Source organism: Lontra canadensis, unplaced genomic scaffold, assembly GCF_010015895.1.
Source record: "Lontra canadensis isolate GAN:19392208 unplaced genomic scaffold, GSC_riverotter_1.0 scaffold39, whole genome shotgun sequence".
Taxonomy (NCBI): Eukaryota; Metazoa; Chordata; class Mammalia; order Carnivora; family Mustelidae; genus Lontra; species Lontra canadensis.
In genome coordinates, this window is record NW_022631033.1 from 7004916 (window position 1) to 7029448 (window position 24533).

Below are 24533 nucleotides of genomic sequence, written 5' to 3' on the forward strand. Positions count from 1 at the left end.
GAGTCCAAAATAAATAATAAAGCAAAACTAGCAAACATAAGACCTATTTTAAAAATTCATATTGGAGGTGCCCTGGTGGCTCAGTCATTAAGCGTCTGCCTTCGGCTCAGAGCATCATCCCAGGGTCCTGGGATCGAATCCCGCATTAGGCTCCCTGCCCATTGGGAAGCCTGCTTCTCCCTCTGCCTGCCACTCCCCGGTCATGCTCGCTCTCTTTTTCTATCAAACAAATAACCCCCGCTTCTTAAAAAAAAAGATTCTGTTGATTTATTTGACAGAGAGAGATAATGAGAGTCAGAACACAAGCAGGGAGAGTGGGAGAGGAAGAAGCAGGCTTTCCGCTGAGCAGGGATCCCAATGCGGGACTGGATCCCAGGACCCTGGGATCATGACCTGAGCCGAAGGCAGAGGCTTAAGCGACTGAGCCACCCAAGCACCCCTAAATAAAACATTTTAAAAATATAAAAAAAATAGAAATTCATATTGTTCATTTTCAGCTCATTACTGTTTGGTTCCCATCTTTCTATCGGGTGTGGACAAGCTCCCCCAACCCTTCATCTGAGGACACTGTTCCCCCTTCCACTGGGAAAATGTGCTACCTCATACCATGCAGCCTGGTGGGTCTCCCTCCCTGACAAAGGGGCAACATACAGGAAACTTGCACAGTCAGATTCCCCTACATCACTCAGCTCTCAATGGAAATCTGAATCACGGGCAGACCAATACCCACCAGATCTAAGACAATCTTTCTACCTGCTTTCCCGAGGCAGGGCTCTGGCCTGTCCTTGTCTTCCTGGCTGAGATCCATGGAATTTCTCATTTGGCCACCTTTCACTGGGCACAGCCACTCAGCTCTTCCTTCCAACCTGTAAAGGACAGCATTGCCTCCTAGGCCTGTCCTAATGAATTGCCACAGACTTAGTGGGCTACAACTCATTATCTGCCAGCTCTGTAGGTCTGAAGTTAACCAGAGACCCAATGACGTGGACCTCAACGGGTCAAAATGAAGGTGTCTGCAGGGCTGAACTCCCTTCTGGAAGCTCTATGGCTCCCTCTCCCCGTGGCTGGGACAGCAGCGGTGGGCGGCCCCACGCGACATGGGCAACCAGGCTTCTTTGCCCACCTCTAAAGCCGGCAACAGGCTTGGTCCTTCTCACATCCTAACCCTCAAAACTTACCTTCCGCCTCCGCCCTCTTCCATTCTTGTCGGAACCTTGTCATTACATTGGGCCCCGCTGGTTAAGTCAAGATCCTCTCCTATTTTAAGATCAGCGGATTAGCCTCCTCATTTCCATCTTCCACCCCAATGTCCTTTGCCATGTGAGGTGACATGGAAACAGGTTCCAGGGATGGATGGATGAAGAAAATGTGATATATGCACACACACACACGCGCGAATATTATTCAGTCACAAAAGTAAGGGAATCCTGCCATTTATGACAATATGGATGGATGCTGATGACGTTATACTAAGTGAAATAAGAAAAAAAAAACAAAAAAACCCTAAACTCATTGATACAGAGAAAGATTGGAAGTTGCCGGAGGCAGGGGTGGCAGTTGGGTGGGGGTGAAATGGGCGAAGGGGGTCAAAAGGTACAAACTCCCAGTTATGAAATAAATAAGCCCTTGGGATAATGTATGGCACCATGTCTTCAGTTAATAACACTGTATAATTACACAATATTTTACATTGTATATGTGCGTATATATCGTATATGTAATAATTACACAATAATTATACTGTAATAATAATACTTAGTACATTTGAGTAAATCTTAGAAGTTCTCATCATGAGGAAACAAAATTTGTAACTCTGTGTGGTGACGGAAGTTCCTGAGACTTGGTGCGGCCATCACGTCACAACACACATACAATGAATCATCGTGCTGTATACCTGAAACTAGTATGATGTTATGTGTCCATTATATCTCAATAAAAAATGTCTTTTTCAGTTATTAGTAACACAAGAGGACACTCAGTAAGCTTATAAAAGATCTGAATAATACTACAACTAACTTAATCTAATTGATATTATTTAAAAACTTCATAGGACTACAGCAGAAAAAAACATTCTTTTTAAGTGTGCATTTACCCATATAAACCAAAAACAAGGCTTGATAAACAAAAGTATCCAAATCATACAAGGTGTGTCCTGTGACCCTAATAGAAGTAAAGTAGAAACTAATATTTGGTATTTGGAAAATTCTCATATATTTGGATATTAAATAATACATTGAATAAAAGTGAGTGAGCAGGGATGCCTGAGTGGCGCAGTGGGTTAAGCCTCTGCCTTCGGTTCAGGTCAGGGTACTGGGATCAAGCCCTGCGTCGGGCCCTCTGCTCGGCGGGGAGCCTGCTTCCCCTCCTCTCTCTGCCTGCCTCTCTGCCTGCTTGTGATCTCTGTCAAATAAATAAAAATCTTTTTAAAAAAAAAAAAGTGAGCATTTGGAATCGAATAAAAAAGAGAAAACATCATATCAGAATGTGTGGAATAAAGACAAATTAGCATTCTGAAATAAATTTATAGTCTCTATATGCTAATATTGTCAAAGAAGAGCAAATTAAATCTAAAACAAGAGAGTCAGGAGATTGGGGCGCCTGGGTGGCTCAGTCAGTTAACCGTCTGCCTTCGGCTCAGGTCATGATCCCAGGGTCTGGGGTTCGAGTCCCACATCAGGCTCCCTGCTCAGCGGGGAGCCTGCTTCTTCCTCTCTCTCTGACCCTCACCTGTGCTCTCTCTCTATGATTTCTCTATCTCAAATAAATAAAATCTTTTAAAAAAGAAAAGCAGGAGATTAATAAAAATAATAAGAGAAATTAATTAAACAGAAGATCAACAGGGAGGAAAGATGAGATCAAAAGTTGGTTCTTTGGAAAGAGGAATGAAATGTACAAACCCCTTAAAGGCTGGTATGAGAGACAGAGTCAGTGGAGGAACCGAACACGAATGACCAGTATCAGTAATGAAAGAAAGGAACAAGATTCTGCAGATCTCAGGTCAATTAGCAGGTCTTCTAAGGCACAGTCTTATGTCATTATATTCAACAACTCTGACGAAAAAGGGTAAATTCCTTCAAAGAAACAAACTATCAAAATTCACCTAAGAAATAAAAAAAGGCAAAACTAAATGGCCAAGTGGCTGTCGGTGGCTGGGCGCTGGAGCACAAGGACGTGACGAAACTTCTGGAGGTAAGGGAGCTGTTCTGTGCATGTCTGTGATGTTGGCTACCCAAACACATGCATTTTTCAAAATTCACAGAAATGTACACTAAATTCTCTCTCCCTCTGGAGAGAGGGAGGAAGGAAGGAAGAAAGGAATTGTACACTAAATTTTAATGAATAAAATTTCACTGTGTATAAGATATATCTCAATAATTCCAACTTAAAACAAATATTATCTCTGTTCCTGTCTTAGGGTTTTGGTGCTCCCTTTATCTAACTTCTAATAACTGTGCCTTTTTTTCATTAAGCAAGCGTGACATGCTGGAATTCATTTATTAAGAATCTGCTGTATTTCTCCACTAGAACATGGCCTTCCCGACTAACCATAGCTTCCGCCCCCATAACTTCCCTGTACCTTTGAGGCCTGGCACAGCGGCAGGGGCAGATGAAAACCTGGAGGAGGGCCAGTCACGCAGAAAACCTATCTCTTCCTCTCTCACAGCCCAACATAAAAAGCCCTGAGTGCGGATACTGGGCGGCAGAGACAGAATCCCATCTGGCCCTGCTCCAACACAGTCACAGAACCTTCATTTCTTCCAGGGTTCAAAGTCAGCTGCAACCTTGTAATCCTAGAGTCAAACCTCAGCCCTAAGAACTGGTCCAAAAAGCCAGAGGAAAGCAGACCGTGCGTCAGGATTTAGATGCCATTAACCAGAGTTTTTTTGTTTTTTGTTATTTTTTAAGATTTTATTTGAGAGAGAGATGGAGCGTGAGAGAGCCCAAGAGCAGGGGGAGGAACAGAGGGTGAAGCAGGCTCCCCGCTGAGTGGGGAGCCCGATGCGGGACTCGATCCCAGGATCCTGGGATCATGACCTGAGCGGAAGGCATACACTTAACCAACTGAGCCACCCAGATGAACCCATAACCCGGAGTTCACAACCGGAGGAGGTTTTGCCCCTGGCACATAACTGGCAATGTCTGGAGACGCTTTAGTTCCGGCCTCTAGAATGTGCCTCCGCTGTCTAAAGTCTGGGAGCCGGGACGGTAGCAGCACCCTGCAGTGGACGGGAACGACCTTGAAAACAGAGAACTGTCAGCTGCCAATGTCGGCAGCGCTGGTTAAAAGACTGCTCTAGGCTTTGACAGGGGGCTAGGAACCAGAAGAGCAGAAGTGGATAAATGTTCTGCCTCAAGAACATGCTGCAGCCTCCCGAGGGGAGCCCACAGCACCTGTAAATAGGCATGAGGCACCCACTGCCACCCCCGCTCTCCTTGACATGGTGGCTTTAATTCGTGGACACGTAGCACATGAAAGTAACTTTTGGACCCTCAGCATAATTACTGACATTTTTTATTCTTACAGACTGTTTCTCTCCTGTTTTTGCTTCTCCATCTTTTCCTACACCTGACAAATTCCTGGCCCAATTAGAACCAGGTCTGATTTTTCCAAACAAATCTGATGAATTCATTCCCAGTTCCATATGGAGTCTTTGTATACTGCCATGGAACTTAGTTTCCCTAAATGACTTAAAATCTGTCAGAGAAATTATAAACGGATTTATAACAATCACATAAAGCATTTGCACGTCCAAGAAAATTCTGACTGTTCCAAATGTAGACCATTGTGGCCACTTTGTTCCTATGTCCCTCTCCTCCGGGCAACGCTGGGTGGGACAGGGACTGAGCAAACTACACTTCCCAGACTTCTTCTCTGACCTGCTTCCAATTAGGTCACCACAAACCTTAGGCTGGAATTTGGAGCTTAGAGAAGAGCAGAAGAGGCTTCCTTCCTCACTTTTGCTCCCGTCACCATTGCCACTGCAGCAGCGGCCAGCTGCAGCGTCCCCCTTCCTAGGGTACTACTAGACCAATGTCATCATGGCCTCACAGAGACATCGGTGACTAGTTCCTGACCCTTCTGCATAGGTCTGAGGGTTGACGCTGAAAAGTCTCTCCTCGGCACTCTCCTGGGCAGCACGCCCCTCCTCAGAGGCCTGACAACCAGGGGACCCCTCTGCAGGCTTCTGGTCTCTTCCATTTCATTGCCTCCTGAGATGTGGCACCTGCTGCTGGCAATTATCTCTGGGTAACCCAACACTCCCTTAAGCCCTTCATTACCTGTATATCAAATCCGGTTTTAAATTTGTTCAAAGCACTACGGCATCCTAGTCTACTGAGTCCCGACTGACATGATTCTACCTTCATGGCTTCAGCTACTGCGCTGTCATCCTATAAACCTGCAAGATAGACAGGCCCCGTTACCTAATGGATGCGGCGACAAGGCATAATGAAGACTACACTTCGTCACTCACAACTGACAGAGCAAGTGGGTGAAAAACACATTCAGACTCTAGAGGATCTAAAACAACAATTTGTAGAGTAAAATCTGGGAGACCTGTGTCCCACTTGAAGAATTAATAAAGGGAGATACAATTCAATTTCTCTTTTCTGCGGGACCCAAAGAAGAACTGATCCAAGATCCTCAATCATCCTAAGTGCAAACAACAGAGAAAAGTACATTTGCTGATCATGCAATGTAACTGGAATTCAGTAACAAAATGAAAACTAAGGTAAGAAAGCATAAAATAATTCAAAAGTGTCCTTAATAACTAGAAAGGAATTAATAATGAAGGTCCTCCTTATACTGGTTTACCTAGCAGAGAAACTAACATTCCCACATAGTATATAGGATTATTATGAAAAATAATGTAAAATGTACAATTCTATTCAACTAAATGGAAGGATAAATCTGGCAATAACTACATTCCCTAGTGTACCCACAGGAACATAATTTTCATGTTTTGCACTACTCCGCTAACAAAAGACCACCACTAAAAAACTCTTAGATATCTATTTACCCACCAAGTATTTTAGTATAAAAAAGCACTTAAAATGTCAGTTTCCTCCTTATTTAACATGTAACACACTAGTAGGTCCATATATATAACAGTACACAACAAAATCTTACAGGAATTATGTTTCCTTCTACACAGCAATCAGCAGTGTTGGGGTATAAATAAAGAATAAAGTGATAATAGTAAAGGTACAGAATGAGTAAAACTAACATTTAGCAAAATAACAAAAAACAAGCAGACAGTATTTTTAAATAGGCAGTGGTACAGTTGATTGAGTGAGTTTTGGTGGTGGGAGGAGGGAGATGAGATAGTGATCATCGCTGGGTTGGAGCAGGGGGAATTGAGCAAAAGAGAAATGGCCACACTGGGAGTGAATCAGAAAATGTGAGAGATTCCCCCAAGCTAAAATCCACAGATGTGGTGGACAGCCTTTTCTTTCTGGCACTCAGAGCTCGGAATCAGATGGCCATGAACTGTGATCCATCTGAAGCTCAGAGTGAAGCAAAAAGAGGAAACAAAGCAAAGCTCTAGGTAGACACTTGTTTGCTGTCTTTCACTGTCATTTGATAACTCCTGATGACTGGAGATGGAATTTGTAACAGAGCATTGTAACGGTTTGTGCTCACTTCCTCATCATGGTTACTGCCAAGAGCACTAATTATTTTCCCCCAGGATCTACAGTGTCTCTTACAGCTTTATCAGGAAGTATTCATTGATCTTCCTTCTTTCAACAATGAGCGTAAAGTTGGAAAAAGAAACATCAAGTGTTTGTTTATAACTGGGAATAATGCTGAGCCAATGATTTTTTTCATGATATTTCTTTATTCTCTCTCTCTCTCCCCCCCATCCCATCTCTTTCTCGTACACACACGTGCACATACAAACTCAGATGTGTAAGTGTGTGCAAGGAGTACAGGATCATTTGTTCAGTGATTTTACATACGTGTATGCCTTCACCTCTTTAGCCGGTGGCTGGAAGAGCCCCGAAATGCAGCTCTGCCACCGCGGGTGTCTTCACACCTAAACTCATGCCCCACGGAAGCAGTTTTGCTAGAGGACAGATGTGTACTTGTATTACTGGCTAGTTACTGTTGCAGGACATATTACCCCAAACTTACCAACCTAAAATGATGAGCATTTACTATCTATAAACAATTTGTATGGTAAGGCACAGGTCAGTGCCTTGGGCTTGGGGGCTCTGAGGAGGTCACTGTGCAGCTTTTGGCCTGGATTAGAGGTTCATCTGAAGGTTGGGCTGTGGGTGGAGAGGGGAATGCACACCTGAGCTCACCCATGTCACTGCTGACAGGCCTCGGGTCTTCATTAGCTAACTGCTAGTCACCGGTCCCTTTCCGTAAGGCAGCTCAAAACAAGGCAGCTGGCTTTACTCAGAGTAACTGAATAAGCCAGTGAAAAGGCTTTGGAGGGTGCCCAAGATGGAAAAAAATGGTCTTTTTATAACCCAATCTAGGAAGGCACATCTCCCCCACCTGCTGTCACCTATTCACACGTCCTGTCTCTTCTAAGGAAAGGAGTTGCACAAAGGCATGAACACAAAAGGACTCAGGGATCAACTGGGACCGTCACAGAAGCTGACTGATCACACCCAACAGAGGAGACTTTCAGCCAGAGAGTGCAATTTTGGTTAAAACAAAGTACAATTATCATAATGCTTAGTCTGCCGAGATGGCAAAGGACATCATTCCTGGGAAAAGTTTCCCCAAGTCTCTCGCTATGATTGAATTTCAGTCGCAGGATTCCAAGCAATTTAATTTTTTCATAATTTTCAGTGTTTTCTACATGCCAAGTTTTCATGATAACATAAACATTTAAAGAAATAATAAAAATCTATTAAAAAGACCACAAAATCTAAAAAAAAGGGGGGGGGTACTGTCCCCGGAACAGTGTTGCTGTAAAGAGAAAGCACCACACCCTTCCGCAGCACGCTCGGCATCATCCTTGTCGTGAAGCCTCCCCCGACATTCTCACGACCCTTCCCACGCCCACGCCTCGGCAGAAGCAACCCGGAAAATAACGAGTATGTCTTCCGGGTTGTGTCCATTACACGCCTGCTGCCCACACTCGCTTAAGTGTCCATCGCCCGCTCCCTGACCGCCATGGGTCCGGCCCGGGTTCCGCTGCGCCCCCGACGCGCCGCAGATACACAGCCACGAGCCGTGGTCCCCGCGCGCACACGGGGAAGAGCGCGGCGGACAGCGAGGACGGCCTGGGACACGGACAGCGTTGCTCCTGCCTCCTCATCCGTGAGTTACCACCGCCTCCGTGTACTTTGGCCCTGGACATTTCCTGTGGGAGACTGGCTTATCCCCTCCGCGCTAGGCTCCACTAACCAAGAGCAAACCACAGGCCCGGGAGCGTCATAAATAGGCCGGGGGCTGCCACGCTCGGAAACCCCAGGCTCCAAACAGCCGATGCCTCTTGTCTTCGCTGGCCGTTCAGCCATGAGACTCCGCGGACTTCTCTTCCTGCTCCTCTTCATGCCCCTCTTATCACCAGGTAAGGTGCTGGCTGGCTGCCAACGTCTGCCATCGGAAGCCCACCCGGCAGGTCAGACAAGGCCCTGGATTCATCACCCTGAAATCAGCAGCTTCACGGGGGTCACAATGGGGTAAAGTAGGAAAGAGGTCATGCTTTTGCCATTATACCCTCTGCCTGATGCAGTCTCTTCTGCTTCGTCCTTACCTTGTGCCTTGGGGTGCACTGGTAAGGCATGACGATGGGCTTGCAGACAGGCAGGTCTTAAAGGACTGGGTCACAGCGGCATCCACCATGGTACCCACTCACCAGGTCAGAGGACGAGAGGGATGGAATCCCACCAACAGGAGCTAGCTCGAAGGGCATGTCTTAGGGAAGCTGCCATAAAAGTATTCGGCTCCCAGAGGAATTTAGAGAGCAGTACTGCGCAACGTGACACAGCTCTCAATCCGGGACAGGGATGTCCATAGTTGTAAAAGTAGGATGAACATATGGCTTTTTTTTTTCTTCATCCCAAATAGAGGCTGCAGGAAAGTAGGTAAATGGAGCACTGTTGTAACCACCACAAGAGCAGGCGTAAGTCAGAACTGCCCCAGCCAAACTGGCCACAAGGTCACCCCATATAAATGGCACAGACTCAGAACGGGGTTTCAGAAAGAGCGTTACAGTCCCCAGGGAAGGACTACTGAGAAGACCACGGGCTGCTTCATATTCTAGGAAAGGATTCTTTTTTTTTTTTTTTAAAGGTTTTACTTATTTATTTGACAGACAAAGATCACAAGTAGGCAGAGAGGCAGGCAGAGAGAGAGGAGGAAGCAGGCTCCCCACGGAGCAGAGAGCCCAATGCGGGGCTCGATCCCGGGACCCCGGGATCATGACCTGAGCCGAAGGCAGAGGCTTTAACCCACTGATCCACCCAGGCGCCCCTAGGAAGGGATTCTTATGACAAATGACAATCACACAGAATAGGTACCAAAGCATAAATAGTCTTGAATAACGAAACAAGTAGGAGGCACACACGCTTTGGAATACTCGTGCGTGAGCCACGTAGGAAGAAAGCGGTTGAGCAGGGAAACCAGGACAGTAGCACGAAGAAGACGCTCTGCGATCACAAATCCTCAGAGCTAAGACGGTGATTCAGAGGTACCAGGTTCGGGCACCTCGGTGGCTCAGTCAGTTAAGCGTCTGACTCTCGGTTTGGGCTTGCGGTTATGAGATCGAGCGCTGTGACAGGCTTTGCACGGGGCAAGGGGCCTGCTTGAGTATTTGGTAATCAACTATGGGGAAGGAGTTTAAATAGTCTGTGGGTCACACAAGAAGTGCTGGTGTCATCTGGACCACGTATGTTACGAAAACACTTACTAGATGAAATAATCTTTATATTTGTACTTGGAAATACTTTCTTTCGTGACTAAAGGAGGATTTGTTTAGAACATACTAACTGCCGGGCACTGTCCTAAACTTCATATTGGGTAGTAATGTCAACTAAGACTATCTCATGCGCTGACTATGGCTTTGGTCATGACTAAAATAGAGAAGGATTTCCTGTTTTAATGGAGCTTCCAACGTTAACCTTCCATGTTGTTCACATGCTGCTGTTTTTATCCTCTGACGAATTTTGGACAACTTTAAGGACAGGCTGAGTCAAGAAGAGTGCATTCATTTCCTCATGCCGAGAACAGGCCCTTGGTCAGACAAGCACAGGGTTCCCCAGTCTCTAAGCCCCTAACCCAGGGACGAGCTCTGAGACCTGAGGAGTCCAGATGCTGCCTTCTTGCTCTTTTTCTAGTGTTCTCAGCTCTCCCAGCAATCCTCTTGCTTCCATATCCTCTTCTTTCACTTTCGTCCCTCCTTCTAAGTCCCCTTTGGAAAAGACTGCCATCTTGTAGTTTTTTTTTTTTTAAGATTTTATTTATTTATTTGACAAAGATCACAAGCAGGCAGAGAGGGAGTCAGAGAGAGAGGAGGAAGCAGGCTCCCTGCTGAGCAGAGAGCCGGGTGTGGGGCTCGATCCCAGAACCCTGGGATCATGACCTGAGCCTAAGGCAGAGGCTTTAACCCACTGAGCCACCCAGGTGCCCCCCACCTTGTAGTTTTGCCCCTAACTTCTCAACCCCAAAATATCATTTTATTCAGTTTCAGTAGTTATTAGTCTGTCATATTATATTCAACATATATTATCTTCCAGGCACTTTTCTGAGCTTTAGACCTAAAAGACAAGTAAGCCATATTAATACGCATAAGGATTTGAAAGTTTTATGGGAGGAGACATAGAACTGAATGATTATATCAAAATAAGTGAAGTTAAAGCATGGATGCTTGGGGGCTTGGGGTTATAGAGGAAGAGATCAAATTCTTTCTGTGGGATTACTCAAGGTACAAAAAAGCCCACATAAGACTGATTTTATAAAAGAAATCATGTTTGTATCGCTTGTAAATGAAGGATGATTTGCTAAGTGAATCTGAGAATTAAAAGGGGCTTCAGACACGTGAATGGACATGAGTAAAGACACCAAGGTGTGATAGTCATGGGGAATTAAAGGCTCAGCATGCAGCACGTTGAGGTGGGGGGCTCATGCCTGGGGCTGGCAGAGAGACTCAGAGGCAGCCCAGAGAGGGTTCTGAGGGCACACGGTGAGGGAGGAGGAGCTCGCCATGTACTGGCTGGCTCTGAAATGGAACAGACAAACTCATCTGCATTTAGAAACATCTCTTGAAGCAATGAAGAAGATGGGGAAGCCTGAAAGGGAATGATCATGGGACTGCGACTAAGCAGTAACTCAGTGAAGAGAGGGACACCTGAAAGGCACATGTAAGAGCTGTAACTGATTACAGCCAATGAACAAATGAATGCACTGGGATGGCAATGCTTGGGTTCCTGAATAAAGTCAAAGGGCATTAACCCAGAAAGAAAATATAGTAAGGAGGATATTTGTTCTTATTTTTATGTCTTCTGTTTTTTTTATTTTTGAGATTTCAGACAAGGACAAAATCAGGGCCAGTTTCAAGATCTTGAGTTTTAGGGACCTGTGCATCTATCAGGTGGAAGTGTGTAGCACTGAAAATATGGGCCTGATATTCAGATAAGAAATCACTGCAGGAGTTATAGCATTGTTCAGTAATAAGTGTCTAAAGCTTCAGGAGTTCCAGGGAATGCTGACAGGAAGCCAGTAGCATGAAAAGAGAAAGCAAAATAGAGAAAATGAGAAAATGGAAGTAAGGAGGTAAGAGGATAAGAGGGAACTGGAGAAGAAAAAGGAAAAAAATACCATCGACAGAACCAGGAAAAAAACGCCACACATACTGAGCAAATGCAGAAAAGTTGCTAGGAGTCTCAGTGATTTACGAAAAACATTGAGTTGATGAACATCAAACCAAGTCAACTAACAGTAGTAAGACTTTCAAGAAATCACATGCCACCCAAAGATTTGATAAAGTTGGAACTAAAATAAGGTCATAGGTTATTTTCAGAAGTTTTCCCCAGCTTTACTGGGTATGACTGACAAATCAAAATTGGGTATATTTAAGGTTATATAACACGAGATTTGATTTACATACATATTTGTAACAACATGGAAGAACCTGAGGACAAGACGCTAAACGACATAAGTCCGACACGGAAAGGGAAATGCTGCATGAGCTCACTTACATGTGACTCAGTAAGCATTGAGGTGAATAGTGGTCACCAAGAGCTGGAGATGAAGGAGATGGGGAGGTCGTAAGTTTTCATGGAAATAAACCGATGTGGAAGCTGGACTGCCTCACTGCCTGCAGCCATCAGTCCCCTACCTGTGACAGTGAATCAGTCTCCTGCCTTCCCTTTGCCAACAGTTCTCAAGTCCGTATGGGCAACCCAAAGACCATGACTTTGGGTTTTTTTGGGTTTTTTTTTAAAGATTTTATTTATTTATTTATTTGTCAGAGAGAGAGCGAGAGAGTGAGCACAGGAAGGCAGAGGCAGGCAGAGGCAGAGGGGGAAGCAGGCTCCTTGCTGAGCAAGGAGCCCGATGTGGGACTCGATCCCAGGACGCTGGGATCATGACCTGAGCTGAAGGCAGCCGCTTAACCAACTGAGCCACCCAGGCATCCCAAGACCATGATTTTGAATGCCAAGTTTATCAGTGAGAAAACGAAATCTTATTTGGAAGAAAATGTGGTTCATGCTAGCAGTTCAATCAGGAATGAACTATGTAGTGTCTGGTCAAACATACAAGCTCAATAAATAATGTGCAGAAAGAAAGAGAGTGTGGATAGTTTTTGTTTTGTTTTGTGTTGTGTTATTCCATGTGAGGCTAACAAGAGTTGTGACCCATCTTGTCATTTCCCAGTCCTTTAAAGAGAGTATCTATAAAATGAAAGAAGAAACTGAAGATAGCCTGGAAACAACGGTTTCATATTCTAAGAATAAATACAGGACCTTTTGGTGGTGCCTGAGAGGCTGTAAAACAAACATTCTAATGAAAGGAGCCTATAAGACGACTTTCAGCATTTCTACCATTTTCGTTTAGAAATCATCCAAAAGCAACATGAGTGAGAAAAAGAACTGAAAATAGCATCTTCAAGTAAACTAGTGTATAGATGGAATGTGAAAAACAGAGGCACCTGACATCACAGTTTAGGAGTTTCTAGCAGAGAATACTTCTGGAAGATAAGGGGCACACCCTAAAAACAAACTCGAAAACATTCCTTTGCAAAACAAGAACAGAATTCATGGGTGATTCAGGAGTGCATGCCAGGAGTCAGTAGTGGACTGGACAGATAATTCAGACCAAACCAAGAATGGCATAAACAAGTTATAGATACAGCACATAATCTACTGGTGAATCTGGAACGGGAACAGAGACATTATCTTGTGAATAGCCATGTATCTGGCTTATCTCCACTGGTCTGAACAAAAGTAAGAGTTAACATGATTAATTTAAGATATTGGTTATTAAAAGTAACTCCTGGCTCATACCCTACACAAGGCTTTTGGTCCAGGAAAAAAATCATCTCATTTAAAAACAGGGGTAATGAAAAGTTAACAGCACTAGAATCTAAACAAATATTTTTTTAGTAGCATGAAAGATGAACAGGCAACAAAACAAATTTTAAATTCCTAGACCCATCACTTCATTCCCATGGGAATGTATCTTACAGACCTTCTTCATCCATATGCTAAGTAGCATGTGTATAATGTTAATCATCACTGTAGTATATGTAAAGACAAAAGACTGGAGATTACCTAACTGATTTCCATCAATGAAAGCACAGTTAAATAAATAATGGCCTGTTTATATATAAAAATGTTCTGAATTATTATAAAGTAGAATGACAAGTCAATAAGATAAGAAAATGAATGATGTAGAAGAACCAGAAATGAAAAGTATTTGACTACTCTTATTTGCAGTTGATACAACAGTAATGACACATTTAACTACTGTAATGATGGTGGAAGTTTCATGTTTTTCTGGTTGCTGGCTATTATAAATAATCTTACTATAAAACCCCTCTCACATATGTCTGAGTTTCCCTGGAGCACCATCTTAGGGATAGAATGGAGTCTTACAATATGAATCTTCAGCTTTGCTAGGTAAAAATGCACTCTTCTCAGACTTGGATAAACCAATTTAGAAACCCATCAAGCGTCTGAAAGTGACAGGGATTAAAAATAGATGTAGAATTAAAATACTTGATGAAAAAAGCAAATAACTGGGAGGCGTTAAATGATGATGACAAAGATGTAAAGTCATTGTATTATATAAGGATAAGTATTTTGATTAATTTTAGACTTTGCTATATTAAGAACATATGTTTTAATTCCATGAGAACTACTACAAGAATGGGAAAAGGGGGCACCTGGGTGGCTCAGCTGGTTTAGTGTCTGCCTTCGGCTCAGGTCATGATCCTGGGGTCCTGGGATTGAGACCCACATCGGGCTCTCTGCTCATTGGGAAGTCTGCTTCTCCCATTCCCATTCCCCCTGCTTGTGTTCCCTCTCTCAACACTGTCAAATAAATAAATTAAAAAAAAAAGAATGGGAACAAAGTTTTAATTTCCCAACTAGTAGGAAAAAATGAGATGATTAAAAATAATCCAGTAGAAGAGAGAAACTGAGAGAGAGAAAAGAAGTAGAGACTTGGCAAACAGAAAGCAAAGTAAGATGGTAGAATTAAACCCAACTATATTAGTGACAACATTAAAATGCAAGTAGGTTAATTTTCTACTTCAAATCAAGAATAATTAGCACTTAAGAACATGAAACAACTAAACTCAACTGTATGGTATTAAAAAAAAAAAAACCCAAAATCAAAACCAAACCAAACCTAAACAACAACAACAACAAGCCAAAAACCACCTAAAATGAAAGCATTCAGAAAGGTTAGAAGGAAAAGGAGGGTGTTATGGGCTAAATTGTGTTGTTCCAAAAATGCATATATCAAATCCCAAGACTCAGTACATCAGAAGTGACCATATTTGTACACTGGGGTTTGACAGTGGTGGTTAAGTTAAAATGGAGTCATTCGGGTGGGACCCAACCTAATAGAACTGGTATCTTTCTAAGAGGAGGAAATGTGGACACAGGCATATAAGGAGGGAACACAGTGTGGAGGCATGAGAAGACGGCCACCTACAAACCAAGGAGATGGAACTGATGATCTTTCTCTCGGATCTCTCAGAAAGAAACTTAATGCACTACATCCAACTACGGAATGCAAATTTCTAAGTACAGCCAAAGCATTTATAAAAATGGCCATACACAATCATAAAGCAGCTACCAAAATTTCAGAAGATCAAAATTATTAGTGTATTAAATCAACACGTTGCACGCTTCAAACTTAATGTTCCATGACAATTCTATCTCAATAAAGCCAGAAAAAAATAAAATTTTGCAAAATTGGAGAAAAAAGTCTTTGAACCTAATTCATTTAAGTCACAAATTATTAACAAAATTATAAATTTTTGGAAATGCAGAAATATACTTCTGCAGTAGGCATACATCAAAGGAAACATCAAAATGAAAGTTAGCAAATGAATCATACTAAAATAAGCTGCATGTCAAAACTGAGACAGAGGTAAGTTAGAATTTAGAGAAACAAATGAAAGAGACACAAATATATAAAAGACAAGAGAAAAAGTTGGTATTTTAAATAATAGTACATTTTATAATAATCCAGGGACACCAATCAAGAAAAAATGAGACACACTTAAAATAACCATCTCAGGAAAGAACAGGTTTGAAATCACAACAGATGCTGCAGAGACTCAGAGAAAACAGAGGGTGTTATAAATTTTCACACCGCATCCAGGAATTTCTTAGCGACAATTCTTCCCTCTTCATCCTATCATCCATTTTCTTTCTACTGGATTATTACCACTAGCTTACAGACATGCTGCTGTTTCTTTGATTTTATGGAAAAGCTTTTTTTTTTCTTTCGCTCTTCTTCCAGGGCTAACCCTTTTCTTTGCTCCATCTGGCAGTGAAACACCTCAAAATCATCACCCATATTTTTCACTCTGGTTCTTCTCCTGGAATCCTTAACAATGTCCTGAGCAGGCACTCTCCCGACTCCTCTCCCAGCTACCAAAGCTGTGGTTTCAGTCACCAAGGATCTCCACGTGGCTGGATCCAAGTGTCATTAACCATTGAGACCTTGGCCAGCTCAGCACCAGACCACAGCAGCTGGTCACTCTCCTCCTCCTCATGTGCCTTCTTCACTCAGCTTCCAGGGGAGCGTGCTCACCGGACCCTCCAAGCCTCCCCCAGAGGCGCCTCCCTCCTCTCTTTGGCTACTACCCACCCTTCCCCCAATGTTCTCCATACTGGGGAGCCCCAGGGCTCATTCCCGGGACTTCTCTTCCTTCTCTCCACCTGCTCCCTGGGGCCAGCCGCGCCCTTTTAAACACTCCCCCAGACCTCTTCTCAGCTCCGGACTTGCAATGAGCATCCCGTGGCAATTTAGGTCTCTGTTTGGGTGTTTAAGTTCAAGGTAATATATCCAAATCCGAACTCCTGATTTCCGCCCACACAGCTGCCCCCTTCATAGTGCGCTGAGCCTGCACCCTGGGCAGCCACTCTGGACTCCTGACCTTCGGAAGTATTGCTCGGGCCCGCCCCTGTGGCCTCAGATGGCAGCTGCTCTCCTCAGTGAAAGGCCAGAGTAGCTGCAGAGTCTCCCTCGGCTCCCCTGCCCCGGCCTGCGTCCGCCTTCGTGGGGCCTCTCACCGGTGCACCTGCAGCTGGAGGACGAATGGACTTTCCCAGCTCCCCCACTCCACGCACCTCCGCTGCTGCCTGGGACAGGGCAAGACGGCAAGTCCCCCGCTCAGGCTCAGACTTCAGGAGCCCCTTCCTGCCTGTCCCTCAAACAGGTCACAGGTGATTCTTCTTGCTCTTTACCCAATCTCTCTTGAAAACCTTCAGTGGAAGGGCAGGAAAAAAGAGCGAGTCCGGCGTGTCTGGGACCCAGCGATACTAGGATTTGTGCTACCAAAGCCCACACTCAGATCTTAAAAATTTGTCTGAGGTCGGCTTTTTCCCTCTTGGCTCCAGCAGCAGCTGATTCCTCCTGCTGTCTACACAGGCCCCTGTGGGTCTCCTGCCTTTTATTGTTTTTATTTTCCACACTTATTGAGATGCCACTGACATATAGCATTGTGTGAGTTTAAGACAAACAAGGTGATGATTGATACACGTATATATTAGGAAACACAAGATAGGTTAGTGCGTCCTTTACCCCACATGATTACCATTTTGTTGTTGTTACGGTGAGAACACTGCATCTCTACTCTCCTAACAATGTCCAAGGACACAATACAGAATCGTCACCTGCAGTCACCGTGCTGTACACCACCTCCGCAGAACTTACTCATCTCGTAATTTGGTTTGTACCCTTGGGCCAACATTTCCCCATTTCCCCACCACCAAGCCCCTTGCAGCCACCATTCCATTTTCTGTTTCTATGAGTTCTATATTAGTGGACTCTACATATAAGTGAAATCGTACAGTGTTTGTCCTTCTCTCATTTCACACAGCACAAGGCCATCGCAGTCTACCCATGTGGTCGCGCATGGCGGGATTTCTTTTCTGCATGGCTGAATTATGGTCCGTTGTTATAAACGTCACAGCTTCCTCATCCGTCCTCTGTTGATGGACTCTTGGATGGTTCCCATGTCCTGGCTATCCTGACTAAGGCTGCAGTGACAGGAGAATGCAGGTGTCTCTCCGAGATAGTGACTTCAGCTCCTTCAGATATGCACTCAAAAGCAGGATTGCTGGGTCACACAGCAGTTCAATTTTTAATTATTTGAGGACTTTCCATATTTACTCTCCAGTTTACATTCCCACCAACAGCACATCAGAGCTCCCCTTTCTCTGCATCCCTGTAGGACTTCTTATCTGTCTTGGTGGTGGCAGCTGTTCTGACGGGTGTGAGGTGGTGTCTCACTGTGGTTTTGATTTGCCTGTCCCTGATGCTGAGTCACGCTGGGCACATTTTCTCGTACTTGCTGGCTTTTGGGCAGTCTACTCTGAGAAGAATCTAGTCAAGTCCTCTGCCCATATTTTAATTGGATTGTTAGAGGGTTTTTTTGTTTTGTTTTGTTTTGTTTTGTTTTACTTTTGAGTTGTGAGGCTTCCTTATATATTCTGGACATTAACTACTTAACAAATATATGGTTTGTAAATATTTTCTCACATTCTGTAGACTCCCTCTTCATCTTGCTGATCACTCCTTTAGCTGTGCAGGAGCTTTTCAGTTTGCTAAAGTCCCACTCACTATTTTTGCTTTTGTGGCCTGTGCTTTTGGTGTCCTTAAAATAATCATTGCCAAGACCAATGTCAAGGCAATTTTTTCCTATTCTAGGACTCTCGTAGCTCTGGGTCTTACACTGAAGTCTTTAATCCATTTTGAGTTAATCATGTCATCTGCAAACAGAGGCAATTTTACTTCTTTATTTCCAGCTAGACACCTTTTTTTTTTTTTCTTGCCTGACTGCTCTAGCTAGGACTTCCGGTCCTATGTTGAACAGGAGCACTGACAGTGGAAAACACTTGCTTTTTTTCTGACCTAGAGGGAAAGCCTTCAAACTCCACCACTGAGAACGATGTTAGCTGTGCGTCTTTCATGTTTGGTCTGTTCTTCAAACCTCATCCGTTGGAGAGCATTATTATTACTATCATCAACTTACTGGTATTTACTAGAATTCCACTTTGATTCTCAGGCCACCTTTCCGTGTTACATTCTTTCCTCACAGTGTATGTCCTCTAGGATTTCCTTTGCTGTAGAAATCTTGGTGGTAAATCATTTCAGTCATTTGTAAATGTTATCCTTCTTCCGGAAAGAAAACATTACTGAGTACCCAATTCTACACCAGCAGTAATTTCCTCATACGAGCCATTCTTTTTGGCTTTCACTCTTCTGCCATAGCTTAATTACTAAATTTTTAAATTATTTATTATTAATTTATTTTTATTTATTATTATTTATTACTTTTAAATTAGTATTTCAAGTTATTGTCCTTTTTAAATGTTTTTATGATCTAGCATTTGTTTTGTTTTATCACTTAATGTGAATTTCTTTTATATTATCTGTTAGGAATGCTTTTTTATCTTGATTCTGTGGATCTGTATTTTTTCCATCATCTCTTTAAGCACTGCCTCCTCTCGTTCCTCTCTTGTCCTGGAATAAATGTGAGACCTGTGTCTTCGTGCTAAGTTCTGGGTAAATAATTCAGATGTATCTCTTTGTTCACTAATTTTCTTGTCTAATAATTGGTTTTTAATACCTTATATTTATATTTTTCAAAAATTTTTTTCATGTCTAAACCTGCCCACTAATTCTGTTATCTATATTGTTTCCTTGTTTGTGCAGCTTTGTGATAATAGGTTTTATTTCTTTAAACAATTTGATACACAGATGTTTAATTGTTTGTCACATTGGCAATGCCAATACCTTTAGTCCTTGAGGGTAACAATACGTTGTTTATTTCATTAACTTTAGCTCATGGTGCCTTATCTTCCTGATGGTTTGTCACAGTGAAGTCATGGCTTATCCTTAGTCTGCCAGTCTCCTAGATGTCTAAACTGAGACTGTGTCAGTTACCATCCAAAGCTTCCATTGTGGAACCTCCTCCATGTTTATGTCTGCACCCTAGCCCAGCCAGCCAACCAATCTAGAGGCTCGCTGCTTAAGCTTCAGTTCACAGACTTGTCCTCTAGGGAGTGCGTAGTCTTGGAAACTACCCCACCACTTTCAAGAAGAGCAATATTTCAGAGATATTCTCTATGACCCATTCATTCTATAATGGCAGGCACTTGAGAGTATCTGACTTGCAATGGTGGCCAAAAGCCTAAATCTTTCAATCTGATCGTATTTGTTTTGTATCTTCCAGGAATTTCTGTTTCTGATGTACTGATGGTACCCTGTGCTTGGGGCACTCCCACAGACTCTTTCAAAATGCAACTGACCTAATTTGAATGGCATTTGAGGAGGAACAGAAGAAGAGGGAAAGCAGAGGGCTCAAGTCATCCCTGGCTTTTCTTCTTATGACTCCTAGTGTTGTCCAGAAATTTCAGAACTATATTAATATATATCAACAGTGGACATTCTTCTTTCCTTTCTCATTTTAAGGGGACTAAGGCTAGTATTTCATTATGAAATGCTATATGGATTTTTGTGTTCAGATGAGTTTTAATTTGGTTAAGGTAATACTCTTCTCTTCCTATTTTTAAAATAACATTTATCGGAAATCATTGATCATATTGATTTCCTCTTTAATTCTCTCCTTCCAAATATATATTCAAATTACTTGACCAGCTGGGTATATTGCAGATGTCATTCTGCTATGGCAAAGAGGAAGATTATCACCAAATATTAATCTAAAAATATTGTCTCACCACTCTTAGCCAGGAATGGCCTCACAGGCGAATATAAACAAAAGTAACGCGATGACTGAAAAATCCTCATTTGTTAGGACCCATCCATTACTGAGTGGACCTTTGGTGACCTCATGGGTGGGAAATTCTTGACACTATGCAAACTCTCAATACAGAGATGAGACTGTCTTCCTTCTACCTCTTTCTTAGGTGGCTTTTCCCCGGGCAGTCACTTGATTTGAGGATTGTAGTGCCAGGTCATCAGCTCTGCCATTAGAGAGTTTCCTACTAAATTAACTTGGCTAAACGGTGAGTCTTCTGAAGAAAATAAAGGTCTGGATATGATGACAAATTTTCAGCTTTTTAGATACAACTGGGAAAGGATTGTCCAGAATGTCTACAAATTTATTATTTTTTCTGATACACTCAGTGACTAAGGTACATTGAGTTAAGTAGATCATACCTAGATACACAGAGAAAAAAATAACTTCTGCTTGTTTCTGAGCTGCCTGAAATGTGACAAAAGGGATTTATGTGTCTATAGAACAGCCCAGCACCACAACTAGTACCACACGATCTGATTTCCTGAAACTTCATCTGACCCCTCAGGCACACAGACCGGAGGGAAACAGGAGACAGGAAAGGTAAAAAACCTGAACATTTTAATTTATTTAATTTATTTATTTGTGAGCCAGAGCATGTGGGGGGAATGGCAGAGGGAGAGGGAGAAGCACACCCCCTGCTGAGCAAGGAGCCAGATGAGGGGCTCGATCCCTGAACTTCAGGATCACACCCTGAGCGGGAGGCAGACGCTTAACCGACTGAGCCACCCAGGGGCTTCCAAACTGAACACTGTAGCGGAAGAACGAGCGTGTCAGTCGTCAAGGGAACTGGAGCAAGAGGACTGCAGCATCAGGTCCAGGGACCTGAAAACTCACCATGGCCTGCGAGTAACGTGGAATCCTCCTTCTGTCTTACCTCCTCTCATGTCTTAGCAAACTTATTTTTCTCCATGACGCTCAGCCTATACAGATCTTTCTGTTCTTCCAATAAACTAAGCAAGGGACCTTGCTCTTGCTGTTCCATGTGCCTAGAATACCCTCAAAGGGGTATTTGCTTGTCTCTTTCATGCCCATCATTCAGGCCTCCATTCAAATGCTACAGCCTCAAAAAGCCTTTCTCTGTCCCTTCCGTCAGCCGCATCCTGCAGACTCTATCTGGTCGATGACTGTATTATTTTGTTCCCAACACCACTTTCTGAAATAATCCTAGCCACCTGTTTTTGTATGGTCAGATTTATTCCCTGAAGATACGTCCTGTGAGAATAAAGAACATTTCCCCCATTTTCACGGTTCTATTATTAGTGCAAAGGAAAACGCCTGCTGAATAGAAGATGCTCTGCAAATACTTATTGCAGATCCACATAAAGAAGTAAAACAATTAAGAACCTGGTATATTTAGAACATGGATGTGAAAGGAAGATGAAATGGGATCAATTATGTCAAGGGTTTTACAACGGAGCTGGGAGGCCGTTTAGGAGGTGGGCCTTATGCACATCTTCACTCCTGGAGCCATGAACTTTTGACCTGGGCCAAACTGCAAATATTCCAAGGACTCAGCCCAAACACCTGCAACCCGCTACAGTGAGAGATTTTTGCTTAATGAGATCATTAGCAACCAATCAGATTCAGCCAGAAGTAGCTTTCTGCTGCCAACCCCGCTCAAAAATTCTTTGTGAACAACGTATACAATGCATTCCCTTTTTGCTTTAAAATCCTCTGACTTGTGCTCCCTACCAGGACACTACCCGGGTTGTTACCCAATCTCTGTCACCAGATCGCAATTCTTTGATCCCACCCAGCACTCTTGCTGAATGGTGCCCCCCCCACAATTTTATGTGGACCCGTATTTGTTCATTGAGCCACTGCGACATTTACCGAAGTTCTCTTTGAAGCATCGGTTAGCAATGCCAGGAACCTGTAGAAAAGGAGGGAGGAGTGTGTTCACACTTGGGCTGTTGGGTAAAAAAGGACAGTGGAGGTGATGGAACAACTGAACAGATCTTTTGTCCAGCTTCTTCTCTCCACACAGAAGTGCTCGTACCAGAACCCTCTGGCCTCACACTTAACAGTGTCTCAGGTCTCACATTCCACTCACAAACTAATTATTTCACTACCTCTTTTCTTCTACAGTAAGAAGTGGTTTGCCTTCTGCTGAAAACCATTGTTTAAATCTGTCTGGCATTTGCAGAAGAGACATCTGCAAGTTAACAGAGGACCAGATTGGAATCTGCAAAAGGAGGTGGAGATGCTGCAGAGCGTGGTGGATCCTTATACCAATCCCCACCCCACTCATCTACTCAGATTATCAAGCACCCCCTAAGCACAAGTTGAAATGAAAGTAGGGAGAACATCAAAAGGAAAGTTCTTTGCATCTAAAGTCACTGGAATGTATATGGCAAACACTGCCAATTCCCATTACCCTTTGTCAATAAAAATAAATAAATATGGATTTCAAATATCCAGATACTACTACTTTGTGACTCATCTCCAGATTCAACCAATCTCTTTAAAAATGAGAAAGCACATTTATGGAACAACAATGTGTTTTTTTTTTAATTTGTCACAAAAAGACCAAAAGATTAGCAAAAAAAAAATTGCAAATGAAGACAAAACTATGTTTTGTATAACATAAACACATGGTATAAAGGAAATGCAAAACAGAGCGGCAAGTGAGAAGAGCTATAGGTTGGGGAAAGGAAGAAAATTGGAATAGGGCAGGAGGAAATCATTTGGGATAATACATAACGGTTTTCACTGTATGGCAGATAACTGGAAGGAGATAAAAACAAAAAAGGACACAGAATGAGAGTTTAAAGGGCAACAGAAATGTATATTACATAATCTAAAAGGTAAAATCCCAACCAACAAAGAGATTTTTATATTTCCCTCCGATGAAGGAACATTGTGATCAGTTAGAGATTCTCAATCTTTTATTCCTTGAGACAAATAATTCCCTTTCATAGGACCTAAACATTTTACTGTAAAAATACAGTACCGCCTTTCAAGAGCATGCCATCAATATCCCTCTCTAAATAGACTTCCTACACCTATAGAACTCCTGACTGCAAGTTCCTCTTCTCTCCAGCGTCATGAGGTCTCATTTTCCTGTCCCGAGTGTTGGGAGACATCAACTCAACAACATACCTCAAAGAAGACTGTCAGAAGTTTTAGATTTCACTCATGCAGAGAATTTTGATGATTAAAATGATGTGGTTTGGTAGTGAGGACTCCTCTTCTTTCTTCTATAATGCAGAATTTATGAGTTCTTTTTTATTTTATTTTAAATTCTCAGAGCATGGACGTTTTTCACAATAATTTGGTAGAGTGTTTTGTTTGTTTGTTTGTTTTTTAAGATTCATTTATTTGAGAGCAAGAGAAAGAGAGAGACAGAGCTCACAAGCAGGTGCAGAGGCAGAGAGAGAAGCAGACTCCCCACTGAGCCGGCAGCCCAATGTGGAAGTTGATCCCAGGACCCCAGGATCATGACCTGAGCCAAAGGCAGATGCTTAACCAAGGGAGCCACCCAGGCATCCCTAAACTGGTAGAGTCTTAACTTACTTTAGGGCAAAACTGACCTTAAAACGTGGGAGATGTACCGCAGGTCATGAACTCGGTGCGCTACCAATGAAAGATCATGACGCTCTGCTTGCCATTTCTTCTTCCTTTCTTCCTCCGTCCACTACCCGGGAATAAACTGGACAAGCACCATACCTGAGTTGCATTTATTTCACAAAGACTGTGCCTCTTTTGGTGGATAGGGTAAACCAAGCCTCTCTGCCAAGTCAATACAAACCTATATCACTCATTCGCATCCGGACTTCATAAACCTGACTGCCCGATATTTGTTCCTCAACTACACTAACTTCCTGTGAATGTTCCTGAGCCTAAGAGTTCAGAAGAGACCTTTAATCTGGCTCAGTTCACTTAAAATAGCATGGCATCCATTCTCTATAATTTGGAACTGCCACGCGAGAGATGACCCAAACAGCTTGTTTTCTTAATTTATCCTAAAATCATCATGTCTCATATAACTCAGGAAAAAACCTGAGATGGAATGAGGTGGAATCATAATTTGGGGGGGAGGAGGATTAAAAGAGAAAG

General features: G+C 43.0%; 1 protein-coding gene across 1 annotated transcript; it reads left to right on the top strand.

The window, feature by feature from the left end:
• The first annotated feature begins 8415 nt into the window (after positions 1 to 8415).
• Positions 8416 to 22891, top strand: DEFB109B (defensin beta 109B). The gene is made up of 2 exons (XM_032869830.1): positions 8416 to 8534; positions 22563 to 22891. Exons 1-2 carry the CDS (start codon positions 8450 to 8452, stop codon positions 22766 to 22768), a joined length of 291 nt encoding a protein of 96 aa, XP_032725721.1. The 5' UTR covers positions 8416 to 8449; the 3' UTR covers positions 22769 to 22891.
• The last annotated feature ends 1642 nt before the right edge of the window (positions 22892 to 24533 follow it).